General features: G+C 35.2%; 1 protein-coding gene across 1 annotated transcript; it reads left to right on the top strand.

Moving 5' to 3' along the window:
• Window positions 1–295: 295 nt before the first annotated feature.
• On the top strand, window positions 296–26,252 carry LOC129253822 (geranylgeranyl transferase type-2 subunit alpha-like). The gene is made up of 12 exons (XM_064095368.1): window positions 296–416; window positions 8,548–8,658; window positions 10,201–10,325; window positions 10,670–10,857; window positions 13,188–13,385; window positions 15,355–15,438; window positions 16,213–16,391; window positions 17,348–17,447; window positions 19,866–20,006; window positions 21,824–22,059; window positions 22,909–23,107; window positions 23,687–26,252. Exons 1-12 carry the CDS (start codon window positions 414–416, stop codon window positions 23,842–23,844), a joined length of 1,722 nt encoding a protein of 573 aa, XP_063951438.1. The 5' UTR covers window positions 296–413; the 3' UTR covers window positions 23,845–26,252.
• Window positions 26,253–27,705: the final 1,453 nt, after the last annotated feature.

The following is a 27,705-nucleotide window of genomic DNA, read 5'->3' as shown; positions in this document are numbered from 1 at the left end:
AGGGGAAAGAAGAAAGTACGAGTTGCAAATAAGGATCTTGCCTGCGTACGGTATATACCACGCAGCAAACTGAAAAAAAATGAAAATAAGCCAAAGGAAAAAGAGAATAAAAGGAAAGGGGAAGAGAAAAATAAACTACCAAAGTAGGATGTTATATTTTTAATGAATAATTCTTCTTCTTAATAATAAATATTAAATGAATAATTTTTCTTCTCAATAATGCGTACGGTGCTACACCGGTGCGTCATTTTAATTATTTTCCTTTTTCTTTTCACAAATTCAACATTTCGACGACACTGTAGATAGTCAATGTGATCGATCCCGCAAGATACCTCGAAGAACTCAAGAAGACCTGTCTATTTGTCAGAATTTTAGGGAATTTTTACGTCCTTCCGGATATTAATAGAGGCAAAATGGTATATTTTTGTACATTGATCATATCTTAGAATTTATTTGATTGATTGATTTTTTACAGTCTGGTCCTTTTGGCGTGTTTGAGAAAGAAAGAGTGAGAGACTGACTGACTCGGCTGAGAGTGAGACCCTGAGCGCTGAGTCTGAGAACCGGTACCACCCGGCCTGCCAGGGCTCGGAAAGCTCCTCCGCGCCGCTGAAGTTTCGGGGACGCTCGGGTGCAAGGATGGGGTCAAGACTTGCCGACTAAAAAGTTACTGTTGGACAGCTAACTTTTTTTACAGCCGTCTGTTTCGAGGAGTTTTTTAACATTTTTTTTATATTTCTCCTCATACACAGATGGCTCGCGATCGTGCAGCCGCCAATAGGGGGTTAACAATTAATAATAAGGGTAACGCGCCCGGTATTCGGTCACCTCCCAGAATTCGGTCAGACAGCTGTTTCAACAGCTGTTGAAAAAAAAAAAATAATGCATGAGCCAGAAAACTTTGGCATATCATGCAAGAAACCAGCACTTCCAGCCCACCTCAAAAAAAATGTCGATTAAGACAAGCACACAGCCAAAAACTAACCTTAAAATTGACCGCGTCGGGGGGGTTTTGTTTACTTCCGGGTTTCTTAGCTATTGAGTTAAACGGACGCAGCCTCATGTAAACTCTTGTGACGTCATGACTTTGTGTGTAGGTGTAGTGAATTTGGTACGAGTGTGAAGGGGAAGACTTGTGTGTTCACCCAGTCGCAGCGAATATGCAACTAGCAGTGAAACTGACGAGTAGCGAGGGCTTATACATTGCCCCTATAGTGAGAGGGCGCTCGACCAGAATTCGGTCGCGCAACATTGAGTGTTTTGCCGGTGTGTTTGTGAGGAGGGAAGAGCGTGCAGATACGTTGCTCCTCGCAAGTGAAACACTTATCTTAATCCATTTTTTTGTTCTGTTAGGCCTAAATAAGTTTAGAATATATCTAAAATTATTTTTCATGAATAAAAATCTTAAATCAAAGATGTTTATTGCCTATGAAAATGCAATTTGAGCAGGTGAATGACGATGGTGACGAAGTTGGTAAATTTGACCAAGGCTCATTTTGATTGCCTTTGCGTGATTGAGTTGAAGTCTACATCTTTCTCAAATGATAGGGCAAATGATATGCCTACGTTAGGCCTAAATAAGTTAAGAATATACCTACAATTATTTTTATTAAATAAAAATCTTAAAACAAAGATGTTTATTGCCTGTGAAAATGCAATATGAGCGGGTGAATGACGATGGTGACGAAGTTGGCGAATTTGACCAGGGCTCATTTTGATATTGCCTTTAACGTGATTGAGATTAAGTCTTAGTGATTTCCTTTTTGGCCTCAATAGTCAAACTCAACCTCAATAGTTAAACCGTGTTATTTTTTTAATGTTATTGTTATTTTCAATATTATTATTAATTTGAATAATACATCCGGTTCCAGGGAGGATGTACCCCCCAAGAAAAAAAAAATTAAAAAGGCTCTTCCACGAGTGTTATTTTAAAAGACGTCATTGCTAGTTCAAAGGCTGGAAAATTGCCCCTCAATTTTGCCCGTCCCTCACATATCAGAGGGCTGCGGCTAATTTTTTTGGTCGTTTTATTTTAAAACAAGGGGCCTTTTAATATTGTCATCATTGCTAATAACATCAATCGAAAGTGGATGACAATGTTGACGAATTCGGTTAGAATTATCAGTTACTGTTGTGAATTCAATTGGAATTCAGTTGCCCGAGTTAGGCCTAAAGTGATTTATAGAATTAATAAAATGTTCCTTTCGTCTAATATTAATTTTAAATTCTTTGAGTTCATACTTTCAATGACTTTTCAAACAGATATCAAAATCTTTACTAACAGTATATCAAACAGCAGGTTGACAACTCGGTATTGGATGGTAGACAAGATGTCAAAAAGGAGGGCGTCTGAGGTATATGGGATACCTAAATCAACGCATAGGGATAAAGTAGGTCTACATCTTTTTATTTACTTAACCATACTCTGAACTTAAACTATTATATCAATCGGTAATTTCCATCATGCTGTGTAATTCAAATGTTCTAAAATTTTTCCTTACCAGTTTCTCCACAGATCGATGGGAAGACACCAGTAAAATCGCGGCATGGTTCCAGCCCTTACCTGTCCGTTGCTATGAAAGCAAATTTGGCGGCATGGGAACAGCGGATGGCAAAATTCGGGGTGAAGAGACTAGAGTTTCAGCAGATGATTCAAAATTAATTGTCGGTCTCGTCGTTATTTTGTCTTTCTTTCCCTTTTAATTTTTCTCGTTCATTTTTGGGGGATTTAAAGGACCATTGATGTAGTAAAGGAAATGACAATAGCGAGGGCAGTAGTTTTGTGTTTTAATATGGAACCAGTAAATGATGATATTGAAGGAAGTTGCAATAAAACAATGAGCATAATTATGAAAAGGATAGTGTAAGAATAATAGATTAAGGCCATTATGATGAAATTAATTTATGTACATTATCTTCATTCAAATTATTTCATCAAGAAGGCGTACCACACTTGTATTCAAGAAAGATTTAGCATTGAGTGAATTAAAGATAGTCTTCAATGACCTCTTATATGACAATGTTCCCTAAAACTTTGTTTGATTTATCAAAGGAATGATATGAAATCCAAATTTCCTCTTCGCTTTCCCTATATCGGAGGCCGACGTAGATCTTATAAGTATCATTGAGCCATTAATTTTATTGTAAAAAATAAACTAATATAAAATCCAAGAAATTACAAAGAAAATATATATTCTACGCAGTTGTTACGCCCTGGTACTAATTATTTTGCAGTACAAGAATTATTTTTACATTCTATTGTTTGTATTCATATCATTCTTAATTTTATATAAATTTTATGTATTGTACGTAGATGGCCAAACAGTAAATTTTGTTAGAGTATTTGATTTATTGATTTCTTTCCATTTATGAAAGACAAGAGTATGAAACTTATTGGCAATTTGTATTAATTCTACATTCACCTTGCCATTTATTTCATAGACTGAAAAAAATAAACAACATCTTGACTGCAAAGACGTGAAGTTTCAATAACATGTTGCCCATTTGACTCTTTGTCTGTAATGAAATTGACTGAAACGATGATGCTGTGCCATTTTCTGGTTGATTCCGTTTTGGATTGTTGTATTAAAAATTCTGAGTGATTGAACATTTATATAATCTTAACGAGAGGGGATTGATATGGTCAGCAGAGCAGAGGATTAATATGAATTGGGGACCTCTATTGTTGCATCCACCCCCTAAAAAATACAAAAGATAATCCTCTTCTCCGATGCCCATAGTTTGAATGAGCTAGTGTTGATCTACTATTTGACATAGGTTGTGTGGCTGATTATCTTTTGGTGATTGACTGGAGCGACTAAAAACAAAAACCAAGTTATTTGATAGATTTTCATGAATGACTATCAGGACTATCGGGATGGCAGATTAAAAATATGATTTTAGAAAATTATGAACATTAAGTAAAATCTCCAAAATAATAAATTCTACTCAGTAGCGGATCCAGGGATGAGCCCCCTTAATTTGACACTTTTATCATGTAAAAAGAAACGGGAATTACGGGTACACGGACCTTGCTCCCCGCTTGGATTCCCCACTGTACTGAATTACCAAATAAGCAACAACAAAAAAAAAATAATAATAATAAACAGACCAAAATAATTAAAGACTCCCTCAAACAAAAACAGAACAACCCCAAACAAGCGAGCATGCATCTGAAAATGAAAACGGCAAATGGGTATGAAACCATGCAAGTTGGAATGTTACCAAAACAAAACACAAAAACAACATAAACATAACATCGAAAAGCAAAACAAGTGATTGAAAGAAGGAAATTGAAATTCATAAACAAAATATAAGAACACAAACCCCCAAACAAACGAGCATGCATCCGGGGCATGCATAGGAATATGAAAACGGCAAACAGGTAAGAAACCATGCAAGTTGGGATTATATAAATACCAAAACAAAACAGAAAAAAAATAACATGAAATGTAACGTCGCAAAGCAAAACAAGTGATTGAAAGTAGGAAATTATAAATCATAAACAAAGTAAAATAATACAAAAGGAGTTTTGCCTGTAAACGAGGGAAGAAAAATACAAAAGTTAATTATTAAACATGTATTTTCATAGAATGAATAATGAAACATATATTCAGTTTACGCCATCACATGGCGTAATTTCAAACAATACCGTTCAGTCTCAATTCTTCCACCTGTTCTGTTATTTTTAGTGGACTAATTAGGTTTTATTGTTGCTATTATTAAAAAATAAACACTAGAAATGTATAATTAAGATGTGGAGATCACATAAAAGGAATAAAAAACAGTAAGCATAAGAGAAATTCGAATAGTTAACATCAGATAAATCGCGCGTTTTCGCGCGACCGAATTCTGGGCGGCGTGACCGAATACTGGGCGGAAAACACCACCTCGGTCTATCGGCAATATTTTGTTCAACAATATTCAATATTCTAAATGAGTTCAATAATCTGAAAGAGGACAATTTTTTCTTTCTCCTGGTCGGTGGATTTACAAATAAATGAGGTAGGTATTTATTTTACCGGCGATTTCCCCTTAAGTGACCAAATACCGGGCGCGTTACCCTAATATAATGTAAATCGGATCAAAAATCAGATCGAAAATCGGATCGGCAGTTAGGCTTCTAAAATCGAATCGGCGATGTTTAAAAACAAAGGAATACTTCAAAATTTTGTTCGCGGTCGCGCGCATCTTCCTGACAAAGTCATGTCGAATGCATTGGATTCTTTGGAATGGAAGTCACCAACAATACATGCGCGATCGTTTGGAACATGTTTTAAAAGGGTTTTGAGGTGTTACTGTTACTAGTGTTTTAAAATAAACCGAGTGATATTTATTAGAAAGATAAACGAATGACGCATCTTCCGAGCAAAGTCGCAAAGGAAAATAAAATGAAATTAATTCTCATAGATCACAAGTTAATGAACAATCGGCGGGACATCTTTTATAAGTATTTTTAGGTGCTAGCGATCAATAGAATTATTGGAATGATCTCGTACGACGCATCATCTTAAAGTCGCAAGTGCAATTAGAACGTAGTAGAAGTCGCAAGCACGCGAGATGATTCGGAACATGTTACAAAAGGCTTTGAGGAGCTAGCGTTTTCAAATTAATTTATTACTATCTTGAGAAATGAACTTATGATATCCAAGAAGAAATATAAAAGAAGCATCTCCCGACGAAGTTGCAAAGACAAATAAATTGAAGTTGAAGAGAAGAATATGTCTATCATCATAAAGGAGGTAAGAGAGTAACGAAATGATTTCCCTCAGTAATACGAACTTTAAAAGTTAATGGCGGGGTCCGCTTTCACCACGAGGTTGAAGAGAAGATGTATATCATCATAAACGATGTAAGAGAGTAACGCAATGAGCTCCGTCAGTAGTACGATCTTTAAACGTTCACGGCGGCGTCCGCTATCACCACGGGGTTGAAGAGAAGATGTCTATCATCATAAATTAGGTTAGAGAGTAGCGCAGTGATGTACGTCGTTAATACGACCTTTAAACGTCCACGGTGGCATCTGCTATCACTATGAAGTTGAACAGAAGATGTCTATCATCATAAAGGAGGTAGGAGAGTAGCGCAGTGATGTCCGTCGGTAATACGACCTTTAAACGTTCACGGCGGCGTCCGCTATCACCACGAGGTTGAAGAGAAGATGTCTATCATAAATTAGGTAAGAGAGTAGCGCAGTGATGTCCGTTGGTAATACGACCTTTAAACGTTCACGGCGGCGCCCGCTATCACCATGAGGTTGAACAGAAGATGTCTATCATCATAAAGGAGGTAAGAGAGTAGCGCAGTAATGTCCGTCGGTAATATGACCTTTAAACGTTCACGGCAGCGTCTGCTATCACCACGAGGTTGAAGAGAAGATGTCTATCATCATAAATTAGGTAAGAGAGTAGCGCAGTGATGTCCGTCGGTAATAAGACCTTTAAACGTTCACGGCAGCGTCCGCTATCACCACGAAGTTGAACAGAAGATGTCTATCATCATAAACGATGTAAGAGAGTAGCGCAGTGATCTCCGTCAGTAATACGACCATTAGAAATTTCATGGCGGCATCCGCTATCACCACGAGGTTGAAGAGAAGATATCTATCATCGTAAACATCGTCAGAGATGGTACCGCGTCTTTCTCCCTGATTAATGCGACCTCTATTATAGTTAGCACCTCAAAAAAAATCTTGAAATATGTTCTGAACGATCACGCACTGAAACTAGATCTACGCCGATTTTTTATATCCGATTTTTTCCTTCAAGGGGCATGATCGAAGATCGGGAGGTGATCGCCGATTGTGGTAAAATCGGGTGAAATCGGGAGCCGATTTTAAAATCGGTTACAGCCTTATTAACAATGCAAAATGTCTTCTTTTTTTTTAAGACTAAGATCTAATATGAACTGGACCATACATAGATAATTATTCCGTTTTGGCCTGAAATGTACCAAAACGGGGAAAAATAAACTTAAAAGGAAAAAAACAGGGACTTACTTCGGCTGTCCCGCAACTTTCACTTCCCTGGTTTATCCGAACTTAGTTAAGACTCAGACTTCTTTCTTTAAAGTCTTAATACATTATTGCCAATGATTGAGTCCCTGTACAGATCGAGTTAGAACTTTGGTCTCTGTAATTGGTGAGTGGAGCCAACAGAGTGCAGCGGAACAACCAATATAACAGAGACCGAAGCTTTTGGTCTAGACTACTGTATCATGGTAAATGTACTGGTACTACTGGTAGTGCAGTGGATCATATTAACACTTTTCATGAATTCAATTATATCAAGCACATTATTCTCATAAAATTCACCAAATTTTCACCATAAATAGAGACTACTACAACATATGAGTAAATCTAGATCTATGTACAAAATTTGACGAAATCGTTTTTCTTTTTTATGATATCAATTATCAGCTTCCAACTGGACCCCTCTTCATATTTTGCCTTGGTCATTTGAAAAATGTATCATATTAGTATACTAATTACTATTACCTAACACGCGCACCATACGCATCAGAAAATGATTTTATATGCTCAAAACTTTGCAACATCCTTCCATAGGAAACTTGAATAGAAGATGAAAAATGATCAAAAACACATTTTCAAAGTCTCTATCAGTGATTCTCCAAATAATAAAACTATGGTAAATAGCTCATTAGTGATTTTGTTGTTTTCTCAACTTTTCACATAAAAAACACATGTTTGGTAATACTTTTCACATAGAAAACACATGTTCGGTAATAGTATTACTGAATGTGTTTTTTTTTTCTTTGCGAAAAGTAGAGAAAACAACAAAATCACTGATGAGCTATTTGACCATATTTTATTATTTGGAGAATATAATTATAAATACTCTGAAAATGTGTTTTTGACAATTTTTCATCTTCTTTCTATTTAATTTCCCTTTAGAAGGATGTTGCAAATTTTGAGCGTATAAAATTATTATCTGATGTGTATGATGTACGCATTAGGTACATGCCAGTCGGTAATAGCCTACAATCACTCACTATACTAGACCCTAGTACAACTTTCTATCGACTGTTGATATAATAAAGTCATGATTTTAAACATTCAAAGAAATACCTGCCAGGTGCCCATTTACCTCACCTGGATTGAGTGCAGCATAATGTGGATCAATTTTTTGCTGAAGAAGATTTTTAAAGACTCGAAATCATGTCCATGACCCTCTCTGTTTCAAAGTTAGGAGACTTATTCATTCTGCCACAACATACCAATATTCATTCAATAATCCCAAACTTTTTGACAAATTATTTCTAAAAATAATATGTCTAGTGCAAAGTTCTATTTCCTACATTTAACTGTTAGACTTGCATGTAAACTTTTTAAAGAAATGGCAACAGCAGTTTGCTTTTATGTACTGTCTGGATAATTCTGTCTGGTTAATACAGAAAAATTAAATATTTGGTAAGGTTTCTTCATTTACCAGTAAATTAATTTTTAGAAATATTGTTTTGTTTTTAATTGATGTTATCCACCAAGTCCAGTGACTGACCCACAGTGACATTCATTTGCTTGCATTGCAGCATGGCCGATTGAAAGTGAAGACGACTGAAGAGCAGCAAGAGGCAAAGAGAAAGGAACGTGAGAAGAAACTAAAACTCTATACAGCTGGTACCCAGAAAGTGTTTGAAAAGGTAAGATTATTTCAGCACATTAAATCATCAGGTAAAGTGAGCTCTGAGGTGTATCATGAGCCATACTGTAAAGTACGCATGACATTGACATGTAACTCTCTCTCTCAGGTTCTATCAGATTCTGAGTCATGTTGATACCCAACAGCTACAATTGAAAACCAACATTTGTCAATTAAAATTCTTGTTGCTAAAAGAAATGAAAATCATGCACAGTTTGTTATGTCAAAATTTGAAAGGGTTCTAGGATATTCCGTCTTAAACACAAGTGGACATTTTGGGGTATCTCACAAAGGAAAAAAAACAACAGTCACCTGTCACCAGTTGTGCATTAAGCCATGCATTATTTATAAACTGCTTTAAAGTAATCTTGCAACTAAAAGTGATTTTAAAAGTTTATCAAAATATATTAGACCCTCTGTGGACATTTATTATGGAAACGCCCATTTTAATGTTTTAAAATGTGACTGATTTGTATGAGACATAAAACCAGCAACAAGAATGTAAAAAAATCAAATCAAATTATTAGAAAATTTATAGTAAGGTAATCCATTTTTTTTTACTTCCCCAAGTCATACCAACCATATACCATTACCAATTTATGGAGATATATTAATTAAATGAAAGTACAATAAATTGTATGAATTCAATTTGACAATATTAATTCACTTTTATTTTCTGTAAAGTTTTCGTTTTTATAATTTACAAAGTACTTGGGTAATGCTAGATATTTGAAAAGGTGGTGTTTCTAATTTTAGACTTATAATTTGGAATATTATGTTTGTAAATGTGTTTGTAAATGCATTGATATGTAGTCAGGAAACCAAAATTAGTATGTGTTATATTGAATGTTGAATATAACAGGATTGAGTTATATTGACTATTATACAACGCTGCAATATGAGAGAAAATAGAGAATGTACAGTGTCGGTATTTTATTAGTATGTAGCCCATTGAATAAGTCAGCTTGTGTGGAAACAAATAATGAGAAAGTTATGAGCACTCTAATGTTGTGATCACTAATGATTTACATCCTCCCATTGGCAATGTGACCAACATTTGTGATGTCACATTGTCACATCTGTACAACTCCCCCATCACTTTCCTACATGTGCATACTGCATAGGTTACTGAAATTGTCACAAGTCTATCCTAGAACAGGTGTGTGTGTGTGTTTTTTTTTTCATGGGAGGACATGTACTCGGGTTTCATTAAAATATGGACAAAGAGTTTGTACTATCATCAGAATGGGCAAAAATAGATGTTTTGAGTATATTTCAGTGCACAGATGGGAGCGTTGTGCTTCTCTGATGTCACAAATCATGGTCGCAAATTGTTGAGGATGAGAGGATCTCTATAGCATCAATTTGTGATCTCAACAATCAAATGCTCATAACTTTCTTGTTATTTGTTTAATTTCTTAAAAACTTTCATAGATTTGTTTGTTTTATTTTTCTGTTTACTTACAACTTAACTCGCTCTCAGGGTTTCATTCCCTTTAAAACTGAATGTGAACTCATCAAGTTCTTCCCAATGTCGTTTCAGAGAAAGAAGAAAGAATATGATGGGGAGATCTTAGAAGTGTGTGCTCAGCTTCTTTCAGCAAATCCTGATGTCTACACACTTTGGAATGTAAGAAAAGAAACATTCCAAGTATTTGCAGAGACTAAGTAAGTTGGCACTCTTTACACCTGATATGATCCATTGATAGTTATGCACTGTATGGAGTCAAAAGCAACTCTCAAAATATCTTTAGAGTAAAATCATGTATTGTAATAATAATAATAATGATGATGGTGGTGGTGGTGATGATGATGATGATGATGATGATGATAATAATAGCAACAGAAAAAAAACAGAATTTTTCCCATATCACAAGTCAGTGAAAGTTAAAGCAGACTCATTAATATTTGCATGTTGAAATAATAGTCCATTATAATTTGTATTATTCATTCAATCTTTAAAAACAAACTGTTCACAGCATTATAATGGTGGATTAATATTTTATTTCCAGGTCATGTGATGAGATGAAGGATCTGTACGATCGTGAGTTGGGATTTATTGAGAATTGCTTGAGGGTGAATCCTAAATCGTATGGTGCTTGGTATCATCGATGCTGGGTTATGGATCATACACCAAAACCAGATTGGAAACAGGAACTCAAGCTCTGTAATCTCTATCTGGAATATGATGAGAGAAATTGTAAGTCTAATCCATCGTTCTGTTTGTTTTCTGTCATTTGATAAACAAATCTTGTTTTTCCCCCAATTTTCATACTCGGGACAGTGCCTCAGAGGAGGATGGGATGTGATGTGGGCCATCTTTGATATTTCAAGTGATTAAAAAGATGAAAAGGGGAAGGAAGAACGAAGATTATTGAATAGAATACACTGGGCTGTGCAACTGTAGATGTATTTAATGTTTATGTTTATTTAATTTCCAGGAACATGTAACAATGAACAATGACATGGCAACAAATTTTCCATATGAAACTTTAACAATGTATTACCAACATAAGCCAACAACCAGTACCTGGGGATTACCTATAAGAGTTCAAGTTCAAGTTCAAATTTATTCAAACCAATCAAGAACAAGAGACATATCACATAGCTTAACAAAAATGAGAATGCATGATAGGTTTGGGACCCCATAGAAGCAGAGCTTGTGGGAGGGGCCCCTTATAAAGTACATTACAACAATAATGAGATGAAAAAAATATTTACAATGATAATCTAAAGAGTAAAATAAGAAAATACATACAAACACAACACGCACACACACACACACACACACAACACACATGGTTTATCAAGAATCAATTTAAGATATTTTGTAATCTTTCAAATAAATATTTTCGACATGAATTTTTAAATATGGGCAGTGTTGGACTGGATCTAAAGTTTTGTGGTAAATTATTATTTCTGTTTAAATGCTCTCCTCATTGGTTGTAGTTAGACTAAATTGGCAGCATTAACAATGGTTCTGACTTCTGTCTCTTGATAATTAAAGGGTCATGGTAGTAAGTTCTTCTCCAGGCAGTAATTTCCTTCAGAAAGAAATATAGATATTGTGCTGAGAAGTCAGATTTTTATCTGATTTCAGATTTTTTTTGTTTTGATTTTCAGCTTAATTTCAGCTTATTTTTGGCTTTCCTCTGTACAAAAAGTATGGGAGCTCTTTCTATTTCAGACTTTTTCAACACTCTTCAGCTTTTTTCAGGTCTTTTTATTTGTGATAACTCACTCCCCTGTGTGCTGCACTCTATCCAAGTAGTATGAAATAGGGACCTTTTATTCCTTGATGCATAATTAGGTATACAGCTGCTCTGATAGAGCCAGGGCAATAATGCTGTGTTAGGCAAAGAAAAAAATGTTGATTGGAGTAGGGGTCATTGAAAATAAGGTAGTTTTTTTTTCCAATCTGCATATGATTCATGTGCCATTATTTACACTCATACATGTACATGCATACAAACATACACCCATAAAAGACAGGTTCATTTCGCCAAAGTAAATGGTTACTCACTCACCCCAGCATGAGATTTTCATGCACCACGTCATTATACACAACAGACCAAGATATAAAATACCACCATTTTCAAGAGTAGATAGTGGCGTACCAGTACATTTTTTTTTGTTGGGGGGGGGGGGTTGAAAATTATTTCTCAGTGAATATTCAATTTTGTAAAATTTTTGGGAATGAGGAAATCATTTTTTCTGTCTACAATACTTCTGTGTTTATAATTTGATCACAAAGTCAGCAGGACATGTGATCGAATATTGATGCTTTCGATAACACACCAGTACAAATAAAGAAAAAAATCCAAGGGTAGGTGATATTTTTCGGGTAGGGTGGGTTAATCCAATACAACAATTTTTTTCTTTTTTGGGGGGGGGTCTTAAGGTAGAGTGCTTAGAGATTTCTCATAAAGTAGACTTGTGTTTGACACCAATGAGTCTATATAAGCAAATGAAATGAATATTATTAAAAATGAATATGATTTTTAGATTATTTTTATGTCTGTAAATGCTATAAAATTATAATTTTCTGTATTTCGTGATTTTCATTCTTTTTTGTTGATCTCTATGAAAATTGGAAGTTTTAGGTATCTAGCACCCTCTCTCTTTAATCTTTTTCATTAAAAATGATCCTTCAACACTTATCTTACAAATTTAGTAATTGGACATCTGAAAGCTACATACATAGATCATGAAATTTTAAAACACATTCTATATTTGTTTTAATATCAAAGCAAAAAAAATGTATGCATATGTTTATTTTAGATTGGGCACACAATCAAATTAGTGTTTGTGTAATATTGTTTAAAAATCCACTGAAATATTTTGTTTTATTACATATTATCTGCACCATACCAGCTTTAGGACAAACTCGTTCATTTGGTGGTGTAATGAACGGAAACAGTAGCAGCCACATTTAGGCGTTTTACCAAAACTTAAGAGAGGCTTTAAGATGCGATGTCAGTGAGATTTCCTGTATCTTATCTTTATTTTCACCTTGATGTCTTCATTCAGTTCACTGCTGGGACTACCGTAGGTTTGTCGTCGCTAGGTCAGATGTAGCTCTGTCAGACGATCTTGAATTTACCAGTACTAAGATAAGTACGAACTTCTCCAACTACTCCTCCTGGCATTACAGGAGTAAGCTACTCCCTCAACTTCATCCTGATCAAGAAAAGAAAGGGCGGATCAAAGAGGAAATCCTCATGCAAGGTATCGTCAAGACTTTTCTTTCTTCTTTTTTTTTAAAGATTATTAGTAGTAGTAGCCAAAGATATCTAGCATAAAACTGATCATAACAATTCTCTACGGCCAATTTTCTGATGTCCATTGTACAAACTAATATGGCAGCCTACCCCAAACTCTGACTCACTGCTAGTTTTTGTCTCGCCTGCATAGCAGAGCGAGACTATAGGCGCCGCTTTTCCGACGGCGACGGCGGCGGCGGCGTCAACATCAAATCTTAACCTAAGGTTAAGTTTTTGAAATGACATCATAACTTAGAAAGTATATGGACCTAGTTCATGAAACTTGGACATAAGGTTAATCAAGTATTACTGAACATCCTGCCTGAGTTTCAGGTCACATGACCAAGGTCAAAGGTCATTTAGGGTCAATGAACTTAGACCATGTTGGGAAAATTATTTTCAAAATCTTAACCGAAGGTTAAGTTTTTGAAATGACATCATAACTTAGAAAGTATATGGACCTAGTTCATGAAACTTGGGCATAAGGTTAATCAAGTATTAGCGAATATCCTGCTCGAGTTTCAGGTCACGTGACCAAGGTCAAAGGTCATTTAGGGTCAATGAACTTTGGTCAAGTTGGGGGTATTTGATGAATTACTATCATATCTTTGAAAATTTATGGATCTAGTCCATGAAACTTGGACATAAGGTTAATCAAGTATCACTGAACATCCTGTCTGAGTTTCAGGTCACATGACCAAGGTAAAAGGTCATTTAGGGTCAATGAACTTTGGCCGTGTTGGGGGTATTTGTTAAATTACCATCCTAACTCTGAAAGTTTATGGATCTAGTTCATAAAACTTGGACATAAGAGTAATCAAGTATCACTGAACATCCTGTACGAGTTTCAGGTCACATGACCATGGTCAAAGGTCAATGAACTTTGGCCGTGTTGGGGGTATTTGTTGAATTACCATCCTAACTCTGAAAGTTTATGGATCTAGTTAATAAAACTTGGACATAAGAGTAATCAAGTATCACTGAACATCCTGTACGAGTTTCAGGTCACATGACCATGGTCAAAGGTCATTAAAGGTCAATGAACTTTGGCCGTGTTGGGGGTATTTGTTGAATTACCATCCTAACTGTGAAAGTTTATGGATCTAGTTCATAAAACTTGGGATATAAGAGTAATCAAACATCACTGAACATCCCCTGTGAGTTTCAGGTCACAAAACCAAGTCAAAGGTCAGTTAAGGTCAATAAACTTAGGCCATGTTGGGGTAATTGTTGAAGTGCCATCATAACTTTGAAAGTTTATGGATAGAGTGAATGAAATGTGGACATGGGTGTAGCAGAGATGCCAACTGTTACGGATTCGCCGTATTTGTTCCGATTTTATTCCTCCAATTACGGTGTTACGGCAACAATAAAAAGGTTACGGAAAAAACATCTACAATACATGTGTATTGTGTATTGCTTTGCTGTGCATGTGTATGCGTGTATTGTGTATGTACATGTATCGTGCATGCAGCGTGTGTGTGGCCAACGGTAAACCAACGGGAGTTTCTCTACTGAGATTTCTATTGCAAGCGCCTCCGCGCGCTGCTGCTGAATACACAGCGAAGTGCGGAGTGCAAGCCGCGGTTCATGCATGCACAATGTCAATGGCGATGCTACTTCGCGGGATGTTCCTGAGAAACTCCCATTTGTTCCTGACAAATATGGTAAATATTCCTGACAACCATCCCTTTAGGTTGGCATCTCTGGCATCTCTGTCTTAAATCTCCGTTCAAATGTCATTTATGGTCAATGAACGTGGTATTATGTCATTATATGAATGATGTTTTTGTGAATGATTATTTTATAGTATTTTTCAAAGTTAGCACTGCTGCTATATTAAATTGCGTAATGCAGGCGAGACTGCCAGAGGCGTTCCACTTGTTAATGATATAATACCATTGCTTTTTTGTTTTGTCTTTATAATATATTAGAATATGAATTGGTGCAGAATGCTTTCTTTACTGACCCCAATGATCAAAGTGCATGGTTCTATCACAGATGGCTCATGGGTAGAGGTAAGTGACTAGATAAGCAACATAGCCCTACATACATCTGCTTCTTAAAAAACTGAATATATTCAGGATAGGAAATACATTTTTTTTAATGGAATTTTTTTTTTTTGGGGGGGGACGTCAAATGCCACCAGATTTCCCATGTATCGTGAAGTAAAAAAAATCAATGAAATGTCAATTTCTCAAAATGAAAATGTTTTTTATTGTACCTTCAGTATATCAACAGACAAATCATTTCACACTTTTTGTCTGGTATTTGTACAACAAACTTATCATCATGGTGAACTTCTCCTGTAAGCTATATTTGTCAGACATCTGTTTATGCTAATCAAAAAGTCAAACACACCCCCCCCCCTTTGGTTTTAAAGGAAAATGATTTCAATCCCGTAGGTGATTTTGAAGTTGGAAATGTTTGTTTTGTATTTGTCTCCAACGGTACAATGCACACCTTTGTTTCTCAGTGTAGTTTGTTTTACAATGGAAGTATGGAACAGGGGGAGCATTCTATGAAACAAATAGCGACTTTCACTGACAACTGTTATAAGCTACTGAAATCCTTGCATCTGATTGGCTCAAAGCAAGTTAGTCAGTGAAAATCACTGACTGTTTGCTTCATGAAAAACTCCCTTGATCTCAACCAGACGATCCTTATGTTTTGGCCAGTATGCCTACTCTTGCACTCCAGTGATTTATTGAATTTTCTTTTTCTCTCCAATGAATTATTGACTTTTTCTTTTTCTTTGATGGTTATTATTTGTTTTATTTGTTGACTTACAGGTGAGAAACCGTTAGGGATCCAAGTAATGTATGTAAACAGCGCCCTCAATCAAATCATGGTGATATTCAGTCAACCTGTAAACCTCCAGCAGCAATCAGCAGTGGTGTTTCTAAATGATCAAATTGTAGATGGAACATGGAAGAATTCAAGGAATAATCAATACCACAGCATCATGTGGGTATCCTTTCTATGTAAAAAGAATAAATGTTCATTGCGGTGAAACAGTTATGGTTCTTGCTAATCCTCTTTTGGATCATGGATCATACTACGATTCATGTCTGGACATGCGTTCCATATAATTTGTGTTGGTCTAAGCAAAACAGACAGAAACATTGATTCGTTTTAAACCAAGCAATAATTAAACTGGTCATATCATTTACTATTTAGATACAGTTAACCCTGTCTATAAAATCCTCCAAGTTGAAATGTAAAGAGGAGCCACTGGAGACAGGTGACCTTTATGAACAGGTCCTATAACACATATTCTTTCCAATAGGGAGTACATTTTTTTGCCCAAAATACTTGCTTTCACTTTTATAGACAGTTGGCTGGTTAGATTGTAGATATGTGTGTCTACCTGTGTCCAGCTCACCTGCCCTTCTCCTTGCTTAGCGGCATATTCATTTTTTCAGCTTTTATGAAGACCAACTTCAGGGTAATCTCCTTTTAGTTGACTATGGATGCTTGTTAGAGGAAATCTATATTATATGTCCATGTGCTTGTGATCAGGGGTAATGAATCTAGGGCTTTGTGTATTTGAGTACTTAAGCAACACAGGTAGACACATATATCAAATTAAGTAAATAATACAATCAATTCTGATCTTGTCTGTTTAGAGAGCTAGAGTTTTTTTCCATCTTCTTTCATTTTGGCACATTTTTTTACATTGTTGAAAAGGACTTGGTGATTTTTTTCATCACATGAATTGAACAAATATTTTTGCGGTCCTTATGGTCCACAACACAAAATTACAACAACTTTAGAATTAGATTGTATATTCTGAAGTTTATATTGAATAGTATAATCCAATTTAATTTTTCAGACTCTGAAATTTATCAATCGGCATTGTCATATGAATGAATCAGCAATGATATGAGATTATTAGAGCAGAAATAAACCTTAACTCTTGGTAAGATCTACACAGTCAACAGTGATGCATTAAATCAGGAGAATAGAAGAAAACTTGAAGTCAAACTGAGCGAAGATGTTTGTAGAACATGCCATCTGGATGAAGGTAAGATAAAAAGAGGTATAATTCCTACAAAATGTTACGATAGGTTCAAATCGAACTCAGATTGTGATTGATCTTAAAGTCCTATCTCACAACTCCATTGCAATTTGAGTTTGATTTGAATCTATCATAAATCTATGTAAGATGGGCCCTAATAGCCAGTGATGCTGAAACATTTAGATCATCAAAGGATCAAGGGGGGGGGGGTCATTATTGCTCAGAGCCTTCTGGCATCACTGATTCTTACCTGGTTCCTATTGTATTAAGCTGCGACCTATGTTTAAACTTCTTTATAGTTGTAGGCATTTTTCCAGGGGTTGGGGGTATTTAGGTCCATTTGATTTTGACTCCCAAAGTCTTGCATTAACTTTTCATTGTACACAGACGTTTCATTGATCTACATTTGCTGATAATGTGAAGCAAATGAATTGATTATTTCAGCTGAAATACATCTTATTGTTTACTCCTAGAACCTCTGTTATTTTGTCTCTCCTGCTCAGCAGAGTGAGACTATAGGCGCCGCTTTTCTGACGGAGGCGGGAGCGGTGTCAACATTGAAATCTTAACCAAAGGTTAAGTTTTTGAAATGACATAACTTAAAAAGTGTAGGCCTATTGACCTAGTTCGTGAAACTTGGGCTTAAGATTAATCAAGTATTACTTAACATCCTGCCTGAGTTTCAGGTCATATGATTAAGGTCAAAGGTCATTTAGGGTCAATGAACTTTGACCAAGTTGGGGGTATTTGTTGAATTACCATCATAACTTTAAAAATTTATGGATCTAGTTCATAAAACTTGGACTTAACCCTAACTAGGCCGGGCTTTTTTGGCTGTTCTGTGGCCGGGGGGGGGGGGGGGTGATTCAACCCCCTGAGATCTCGGCCGCCGATCGCGCGAGCGCCGCAAAAATTTGCATGCTGGTAGTGTGAGATGTAATCTACAAGGCTGTATGGTAAAATTTTCCAAAATAATGAGATTTTATTTTATATGAATTAATTATGCTAATTTATGCATAAATCATACTTTTTGCTCTAATTCACTAAATAAAGCTCCTAGAATGCTAATTTTTAGTAGAAATATTCTTTGTAGCACTCTTAACAATGGCAATTGAAAAAAACTTAAGTTTGGAAATAAATTTCTTATGTATTTTATTATTTTATGAATTTCTTATGTATTTCTTTGTTTTTCAACCTTTTGTTTTTCTTTGTTTTTTTCACCAGATTTATTGCACAACCTTTTTGAAGCATAATTATGCTAAAATCAATTGCTTTCAGCTGTTTAAAGTAAAAATAATCATATCTTTATGAATAAGATGAGAAAACTCAATTTGCATTGACTTTGGACACAAAATCATGTTTTGGAACAATTTTTGGTCTGAGATGCACTTACAAAATGTTGCGTATTTTCGAAATCGCGTACGCGAGCGTCGTGATTTTGGTCTCAAAAGATGCGCGAGACTTTAAAGTATAAACTCTGCAAGTAGCGCGGTCAAAAAATTTCGCGCGGCGGAATGATCGCAGAAAATGTTGAGGGGGGGGGGGTTGATTCAACCCCCCCCCGGCCATTTTAGGGTTAAGAGTAATCAAGTATCACTAAACCTCCTGTGCGAGTTTCAGGTCACATGTCCAAGGTCAGAGGTTTCATTTAAGGTCAGTGATGTTTGGCCATTTTAGGGGTAATTGTCGAATTGCCATCATTATCTTTGAAAGTTTATGGATATAGTTTATGAAATGTGGACATAGGGATTATCAAGTATCACTGACAAGACTTAGGTCACCTGATCAAGGTCAATGAATGTAGTTTTATATCATTATATGAATGTATGTTTGTTTTTTTGTGAATAATTAAATAAGTCATCACTGATGCTATATTGAATCGCGTAATGCAGGTGAGACTGCCAGAGGCACTCCACTTGTCATCTTTAATCATTGATAATAAAAAGGGAGATCAAACTTTATTTCCATTGAACCTCAATGTGCTATCCTACATGCTCACACTTGATAATACCACCAAAGTAGATGTAGAAGGACAATAGAGCTTATTTTGTAGATCCATATTCTTTCCTGGTAATCATTCAATATATTGATTTGCCTATATTTAGCCTTTAGGCTGGTAACAGTTTTTTTGATATATTACAGTGACACTTTAAACTTAGGCTGATTTTCTTACTTCAACAGCTTTTCTGTTTAGTCATTCTCAGTTTTGTGCTTTTGATGAAACTATATTTCATTATGTTAGCTCTTATGCTATTGCAAAAAAAAAACATGCATGTAAATGAAAAAAAAATGATTGATTGTTCAAAATAGAAATCTGAAACAGAAATGCTCTGAAAATAATGCATTTTTATTTGTGCTATTTTTTCTCTTTACTTTATTGGAATTGACATTTTATGTAATGAAATGTTTTTATATAAACTTCAGGTGTGACGGAATGTTGGAGCAAGGATGTCCAAGATTCAGGATCACTCTTTACTGCTGAACTCAGTGATGAAAAAACAGAATTCCTCAAAACAGAACTAGAGTCATGTCAGCAACTAAGAGAATTGGAACCGGACAATAAATGTGAGTCTTTGTTACATTATGAAAGGAGGCAATAAATTCCTCGAAAATATTTTTGATCTTCAAGTTTATTTGATGGTTACAACTGAATTTTTATTGTATGCTCAAATTTGCATACTTAAAATAAATGGATGCTCCCTGATGAAAATATTTATATCTGAATAAATAGAGTCACATTCACAGAGCAAATTGACGAAAAATTTATTTAAATCAGATAACAAATAAAAAAGTTATTGAATTTATAAAATTAGCAATGTTTTTTTAAAACAGTTGTATGTATGTCTTCATGAATATTCATTAGGTGGGCCGATGATGTCATATGCCCACTTTCCTTTGTTTCATTATTTCATACATACGTAAATAATATGTCTCCCTTATAATGAAATAAGTTGCAGCAATGAATATCTAATACTAAATCAGTTGTCAATCCAAATTTTTTAGTTCTTGGAGGAAAAAAATTGAATAATCCTAATTTCATGTAACAAAATACAAAAGAACAAGTGGGCATATGACATCAATGTGCTCATTGAATATTCATGAAGACATGCCTAGAACTTTTTCACAGGAAAATGCAAAACTTCAAAATGTCATTACTTTGTTATTCCTTGTCTGATTTTGATCAAATTTTCAGTGTTTTGTTTGTCTTTATTTTTATCTTTTTAAATCATATTTACTTCAGCCTGGAGTACCCCCTTTAATTTACATAAAGTTAATTAAAGTTAGGAAAGCAATTTCTTCCATCATGCAAATATTTGCTGTAATCATGCAATCTGAGGCTGAGATCTTAGGGGCGCATGGTCCCCCCCATAATAACAATATTAAAAATACACTGGGACTCTCATGCCCGTATTCTAAAATCAAGTCTAACTAAGGTAATGGCTTAACTGGCTGCTAAATTTATGGAAAACCAAAAATTTCTAAATTGCATTTACATCATATTTTTCCAATCTTTACTTGCCTATTCACGTTTTAATGAGAACAATTTCAGTTATTACTCCCAGTCAGTTATGAGTTATTTGAGAGTCAAATTAGCTTATAAATCAAAACCTGGAGGTGTTTCACAAAGATTTAAGAATGACTTAGAGTTTCACTTAAATGTCTAGTTGAGCGCGGTATAAAAGGCATCACCGCATTGGTCAGATCCTGCGAAGAGGACGCGCACTACTGCGTATTGATTAATAAAGATTGCGTGTCGCATATCATGTATGTGTCGGCATTTAAAGAGAAATTCCAGTAGTTGCAGTAAACACTGATTTCATGAGAAAGTCTGTAAAACCAGGCTTAATTGTCAGTATATCATCGATGATCTAGATCTGGTACAGTTACATAAACTGAACTTTGTGAAATCTTGAAATCTACGCTGAAAATGTTCAGACTGAACTTCCCCAACACAGATAAGCGCACGTGGGACTGTGTATAATTATTGCTTTGAGCGTCGGGCCCGACGCTCTACCCGAATCCTGTGCTTATTTGCTGATTTCTCAGCAATTACACAATTTCTTCCAGAATCCTTTGGCACATGCGTTTTATTTATACAAACAGACACTTTGGTGGTCATTTCATTGGATTCTGTACGAACTCATTTTGATATCGTTACCAAAACTAGCATTTACCTTTAAGTGCGACTTAAGTCAAACTTATTTTTTTGTGAAACACCCCCCTGTACTGGTAAAGATTTGTGTCACACTTGGCTATCCATAGTTAAGCACAACTTAAGACCAGATTTTTCTCATTCACCTTATTCCTGTCTTTTCTATCTGTAGTCCCATATCATATTTTCTGTGCTGTTATTTATAGCCATTGTTTGTGTGTTTGTATAGGGTGTTTATTGACAGTGATCCTTCTCATGAGGGTTCTCGACCCCTTGAAACTAGAGACGGAGATGCTTAGCTGCTTCACAACCATCCTGGCTCAAGATACCTACAGAGCAGATTATTTCAAGGATCTCAGGTCCAAGTTTATCATGGAGAATGCCATCATGAGATATCTACAGGAGAGGTCAAAGGTCACAGAGTCGTCAGAGGTCAACGAAATGACATTTGATATATCTGGCAAGGTCAGTTTAGTTTTGGTTAATGCCCAAAAGTGCATCTCAAAACACACTAAAACTTCTGCCATGTTTTCCAAACACCCCCTTCATTTTGTGACTGGATTTTGAAGGGGACCTAAAGCTACACACTCATCAATCATATGCAGAAATTGTATTTCCTGTGCCTCGATTTCCAAAAAAATGTTTATATTACTTTAAGGAAATAAGACATTCAAGAGAATATAACTTAAAATATGCAAACAGTTTCAGGATTTATCTGCATCTTGTGATTCATTGCAGCCGCTGTAGAAAATCTTAATCATTTGTCACACTGCGGGAACAGTCTGCAGTTGCTAGTCCCATACAGAGAGAGCATGCATGTCACCATTGCAATTGATGCGTAATGAGTGACGAGTTGTGCATAGCTTTAGGACCCCTTACCAACCTTGCATGCACACAAGTTGTGCCCTTATTGTGACGTCACTCATTCTTGTTAATCCTGAGAGAAGTACTCGCAGTATTTCTTTACAAACCCCATTTAAACATTGCAGTTCTCCTGGGATTCTTCTTATAGTTGGGATTCATCATTCAGTTGAATGTTCTTTCAATTTTTCAATACGCTTTTGCAGACCTGGGCTGTCTGGTATGTCTTTAAAAAAAGTGTTTGACCCACAACCCTCATGATAATGAACGTGGGTGGTGAATATACACACAAAATTTGGCTAGAGATAAAAATAAATAGCTGGGACTCTAGTTTTAAAAAAAGAAAATCTGATGTCCAATCCAATTCAGTTATCAAAACTATTGTACAAGGTCTATATGGTGGATAGGTAGTTCCGAATATTGTAACCTATCTACATTGTTTCTTTCTTACAGGAGTTAACAACACTACATCATCTCGAGCACCTATCATCTTTACGCTTCTTGGATTTCTCAAACAACAATCTTCTTGCCCTCAATGATGTAGATCTACTGTTTAGTGTGTCAGACTTAAAGGCTGATGATAACAAGATCAGAGACATCTCACACCTGCTTGGGTTGCCTTCCTTGGAAACTTTATCTCTGAAAAACAACAGTATCCTTTGAAAAGGTTTGAAATGAATAGCAACATGGTAAAGATTAAGATGATAAAGGTGATGATGGTATTAGGATGGTAATGATAATGATGAGGAGGATGATGATGATGATGGTGGTGGTGGGGGTGATGGGGGTGGTGGTGGTGGTGGTGGTGATGGTGGTGGTGGTGGTGGTAATGGTGATGATGGTGATGATGATGATGATGACGATGATGATGGTGGTGGTGGTGGTGGTGGTGGTGCTATGATGGTAATGCAAGTGGTTGTGGTGATAATTATAATGATCTTAATTATAGTGGTGGTGGTGGTGGTATAGATGATGATAAGGAGGAGGATGATGATGGAGGAGGAAGAGATGGGTTGGTTGTGAAGTTCAATAAAATTGTAAGAGAAAATAATGAATAGATTACAAAATTGGAAGATGGTGATCATATCATTTATCATTTACAATTCCAATATTTGCCTAATTCACTATAATAATTTGTTTTTCTTTTCAGCTTTTCCTTCCTATAACTGCAATCATCCACTCAACAAATATGTAGATCAATTGAAATAGTTTCTTAACTCCATATTTTCAGATATCTCTTCTCTCATACACATAGAACCCCTGGCAGCTTGTCCAAATCTTCAAAATTTAGATCTGACTGGTAATCCTATTTGCGACATTGACATGTTTAGGTCTGAAGTAGGACGACTACTTCCACAGCTAAAAAGTCTGAATAACAAGTCTCTATGACAATGATTAGTTTGTGTATAGGTGCGTGTTACTCATTTTCAAGTGCAAATAACATTAATTGCTCATTATTGTTTTGTACCAAATCAAGAGAGGAAGAAATTAAGTGTACTAGATAGATGAACGTCAGTATGAATTACTTTTACTGTAAGTTTGCATATAATAACAACAACGTTATCTACCAACAATTATAAAGTTCATTTGATGTCTTAGCTATTGTGTATTGACATAGCATTGGCTTAATTTGACTTCCAAGATAACTTTGTGTGCACATTCCAGTCGTCATTTTATATTGTTAAATGTTTCATTAATAATTTATAAAAGCAAAGTCCAAAAAAAGTCAAACAAACACGATGATGGATTTCTGTCATCGTTGACCCATTTGCATATTTGATATGATACATCCAATGATAACTACCCAAGGTCCCAATGCTTAATAGTCTATCAAAATTAAACTTATACTTTAATTGTAGTTAGCATTGAATAGTAACATTATTAATAGTATTAAAGAGGGCCAGGTATATCTAAACCATGGGAAAAGTTTAGTTTAGTTTCCTCATACTGTACTACATGATACTTATCTATCATGTTTTAAAGCCACAGACTGTAGGTCGTTATAATAGGTCTTTGTATACAACTATGCATGTACCTTATTTATTTGTACAATTAAGTGAATCATTTGTGAGTCCAAATTCATACTTTGCTGATGTATGCATATTAGAATGACAAAATATTATCTAAGGGGATTCTGGTATCAAGCCAAAGGTCTCCGGGGTCATTATATTCATTGAATTACCTTGTTTACACGATAACTTAGGAACGTAGTGACAGATCATCTTCAATCTTGGTTCCTGTTTGCACTTGTGATTGAGGATGATATGAGTAGATTGAGGTCACAATGCCAAGTTCAGAGGTCATTACATAAGCATTTAAGAAGTTACATTTTTTGGTCTGTCAATGGGAGAGGCATATAATTCGACAGTGTAAAGTCAAGGATCCATTTAGTTTGTAATTATTTAGACAAAGGTCTTCAGCTTGGCTTGTCCTCAAACTGAAATATTGAAATCATAGTATTGATTTATGACAACTTTCCATTATTCTTGTCATGCATACTTTCTTTTACATTATCTTATTTTTATTTTCATATCAGTAATATTCCATTCTCAACAAACAGACTGTTTATGTTGTTTAATAGCAAATGATGTTAACGTTGAAAGTCTATTTCAGATTTCGCTCCCCCCCCCCTTGTGTACATCTCACTAATCCGATTCATTACTTGATGATATGAATGTGCTTTCCCTAAAAAGATATGGATGAAGTTATTCATGAACTTTGTGATATCACATGAAATGTTATTTTGGTTGGGTACCCAGTCATATTTTTTTAATGTATATTTGTTATAAATATGAGGATACTTCTAAAAAATATAATAAAGATATATATGAAATCTGTCTGTAAGAAATTTCAGCATTTTGTCTGCTCTCTACAATATCTAAATATTTTTTTCTCAAGCATGCAAAAAAGAGCTTTATAAGAATAAATTTTGTATAGAAATATCAAATCATTTAATGAAATATTTCCTGGGCGAAAGTTTTTTTCAAAAGAAATAAAGAAAATAAACTGAAAGCAAAATGTTAATTGTAAAATGTGCACTGATGATAGTGATACCTAGAGGTATTGCCAACAGGCTAATCAAACGGCTGTAGATCATACAATCAACCTTTCAGTTCACAAGATTATATATATATATATACTTAAGCATCTTCCTTTTCCCCTTTGATTGTAAACTCCTTTGAACTAATGATGATTTACATTCAAGCCTGTTTACTCTTGCTCATGATATACAGTTGACACTTCCCACAAGAAATTGAGAACTAGAAAAATGCAACTCAAATTGAAGAAATGCTCAATTTTTTACAGCTGTGTTCTTTTTCGTCTTATCTTTTAAAATATGACTCTCTTGCAATTATTTTAAATAGTGACGTGAATTGGGAGTCAGAATTTGATCATGGAAGAATGTGAGCCATTGACAGCTACAAGAATAAGATCTTTTGTGTATGTCAAGACAGTGGAGTACATGAACAGAATTTGAAATATGTCACTATAATGGTTCTTCCGTTATCACAAGATATCTGTGTGTGTTATGAATTCTGTGACCTTTGACCTCGTGACCCATAAAACCAATCAGATTGTCACTCCCAAATTACAAGAACCAAGTTAAAAATTGATCCGCCAAATGTTGCTTAAGTTGGATGGAATGACTGACGGACAGACAGACAAACTGCCCAAAGACATACCGCCTTTGGTATTAGAAGGCATTTTCAATGTGCTGTTAACTAAGTGGTACTGTTGTTTTATCGTGATTATGTAAGGATATTAAATTATTGAGAAAAAACATTGAAAAACCTGAACACTATTTGTATATGTGTGGTTTCATTCTAATTCTCCTTGGAAAAGTCAAGAAGATGAGGGGGGGGGTGACAAGAGGACATTCAGGAGGGGGTGTGTGAGAGATTGGAGGGGAGAGGGAAACAGGGTGTGTGGGGGTGAGAGAGAATGAAGAAAGTGAGGGTGTGTGTACAAATGAGGAGGGAGTGTGTGTGTGTGTGAGAGAGAAAATGACTGGGTGTTAGAAGAATCAGAGTGGAAAATAAAATGAAAACAAAGAAAAACAGAAGGGAAATAATTAAAAGGAAAGATAGGGATAAATTATGGTCTTAATCTACAAGCCTTTACATCTCCCCCCCCCCCCCCCCCATTAAAAGAAGAATCGGATGCAATTTTCCTGTGGGGAAAGTCCTTTGCATCTCCCTCCAAGAAAAATGAATAGAACAGGGGAGCGTTTCATGAAAGGACTTGTCAGACATTTTACCCGACAAGTCCTGTTTTTTCCGACAGTTACTACACTGTAAAAAAAAATTAGTAGAAATTACTTAATAAAATTGTGGCAAAAAATTGCCTTAATTTTTTCAAGTATTTATGACTTTGGCAGTTTTAAGTAAAATTTACTTATTTTCTTTGCTTCCATTTTACTCAAGAAAATTAAGTTACAATAACTTAATTCAATTAAGTAAAACAATCACTAAAATATTTGAAAATATCAAATGGGGGAGTGGATGGACTTTCGTGATTCGAAAGTCCGCTCCCCCATCGTCCCATTTTTGGTGGCATCATTTTCATTTTATACATGTTTTATCCAAATATTAGACTTTGTGAATTGTCACTTACCTGTACATGTATAGGTACTGACATTGATATTTATACGCGATCGTTTCATTCTTACAAATAAAACAGTGAGAATAATTTTCTGCTAAATGACTATTTAATGTTGCCTTTTCTTTGATTCAACAAAAGAATACAATAGTTAGCACACCCTTATCCAAAACAATTTCAAACACAAATAGAAATGACAGTTATTAAAAAAAAAAAACATTTACTTGCTCTAATGAATATTCATGCATTATTTAAATATGGCGTTAATTGAAAATATAAGTACATTCAACATGATTTTATAAGTAATAATCATCTTTGCCTAATTGAGTTAGATTTACTCAATCAAAGCAAGCTATCAATACGTGAATTTTCTTAAATGTATATTGAACCCAAATAAATCAAGTAAATCAAGTAAATTAAAAGACAAGTTGAAACTACTTAAAAACAACGAAAAATAATTACAAATTGTAAATTCTACTTAAATACATTAAGTGTTAACTACTGATTCAATGTTTTTTTTTTTTACAGTGTATGGTAACAGTGCCTCTCAGCCAATCATAATCAAGGAAAGTTGTCAGACCTAAAAACTTGTCGGACGAAAATGTTGATGAAACGTCCCCCAGGAAGGGAAAGTTGAGAAAAATAAGAACC

Source organism: Lytechinus pictus, chromosome 2 (genome assembly GCF_037042905.1).
Source record: "Lytechinus pictus isolate F3 Inbred chromosome 2, Lp3.0, whole genome shotgun sequence".
Classification (NCBI taxonomy): domain Eukaryota; kingdom Metazoa; phylum Echinodermata; class Echinoidea; order Temnopleuroida; family Toxopneustidae; genus Lytechinus; species Lytechinus pictus.
This window is presented reverse-complemented; position numbering and strand designations above follow the sequence as displayed.

What these genes read in the sequence shown, in the direction of transcription:
- LOC129253822 (XM_064095368.1), top strand. An exon ending in CAAGTATTTGCAGAGACTAA is followed by an intron (nt 10,326 to 10,669) that starts GTAAGTTGGCAC and finishes TTTTATTTCCAG; the next exon opens with GTCATGTGATGAGATGAAGG. An exon ending in TTTATCTCTGAAAAACAACA is followed by an intron (nt 23,108 to 23,686) that starts GTATCCTTTGAA and finishes CCATATTTTCAG; the next exon opens with ATATCTCTTCTCTCATACAC.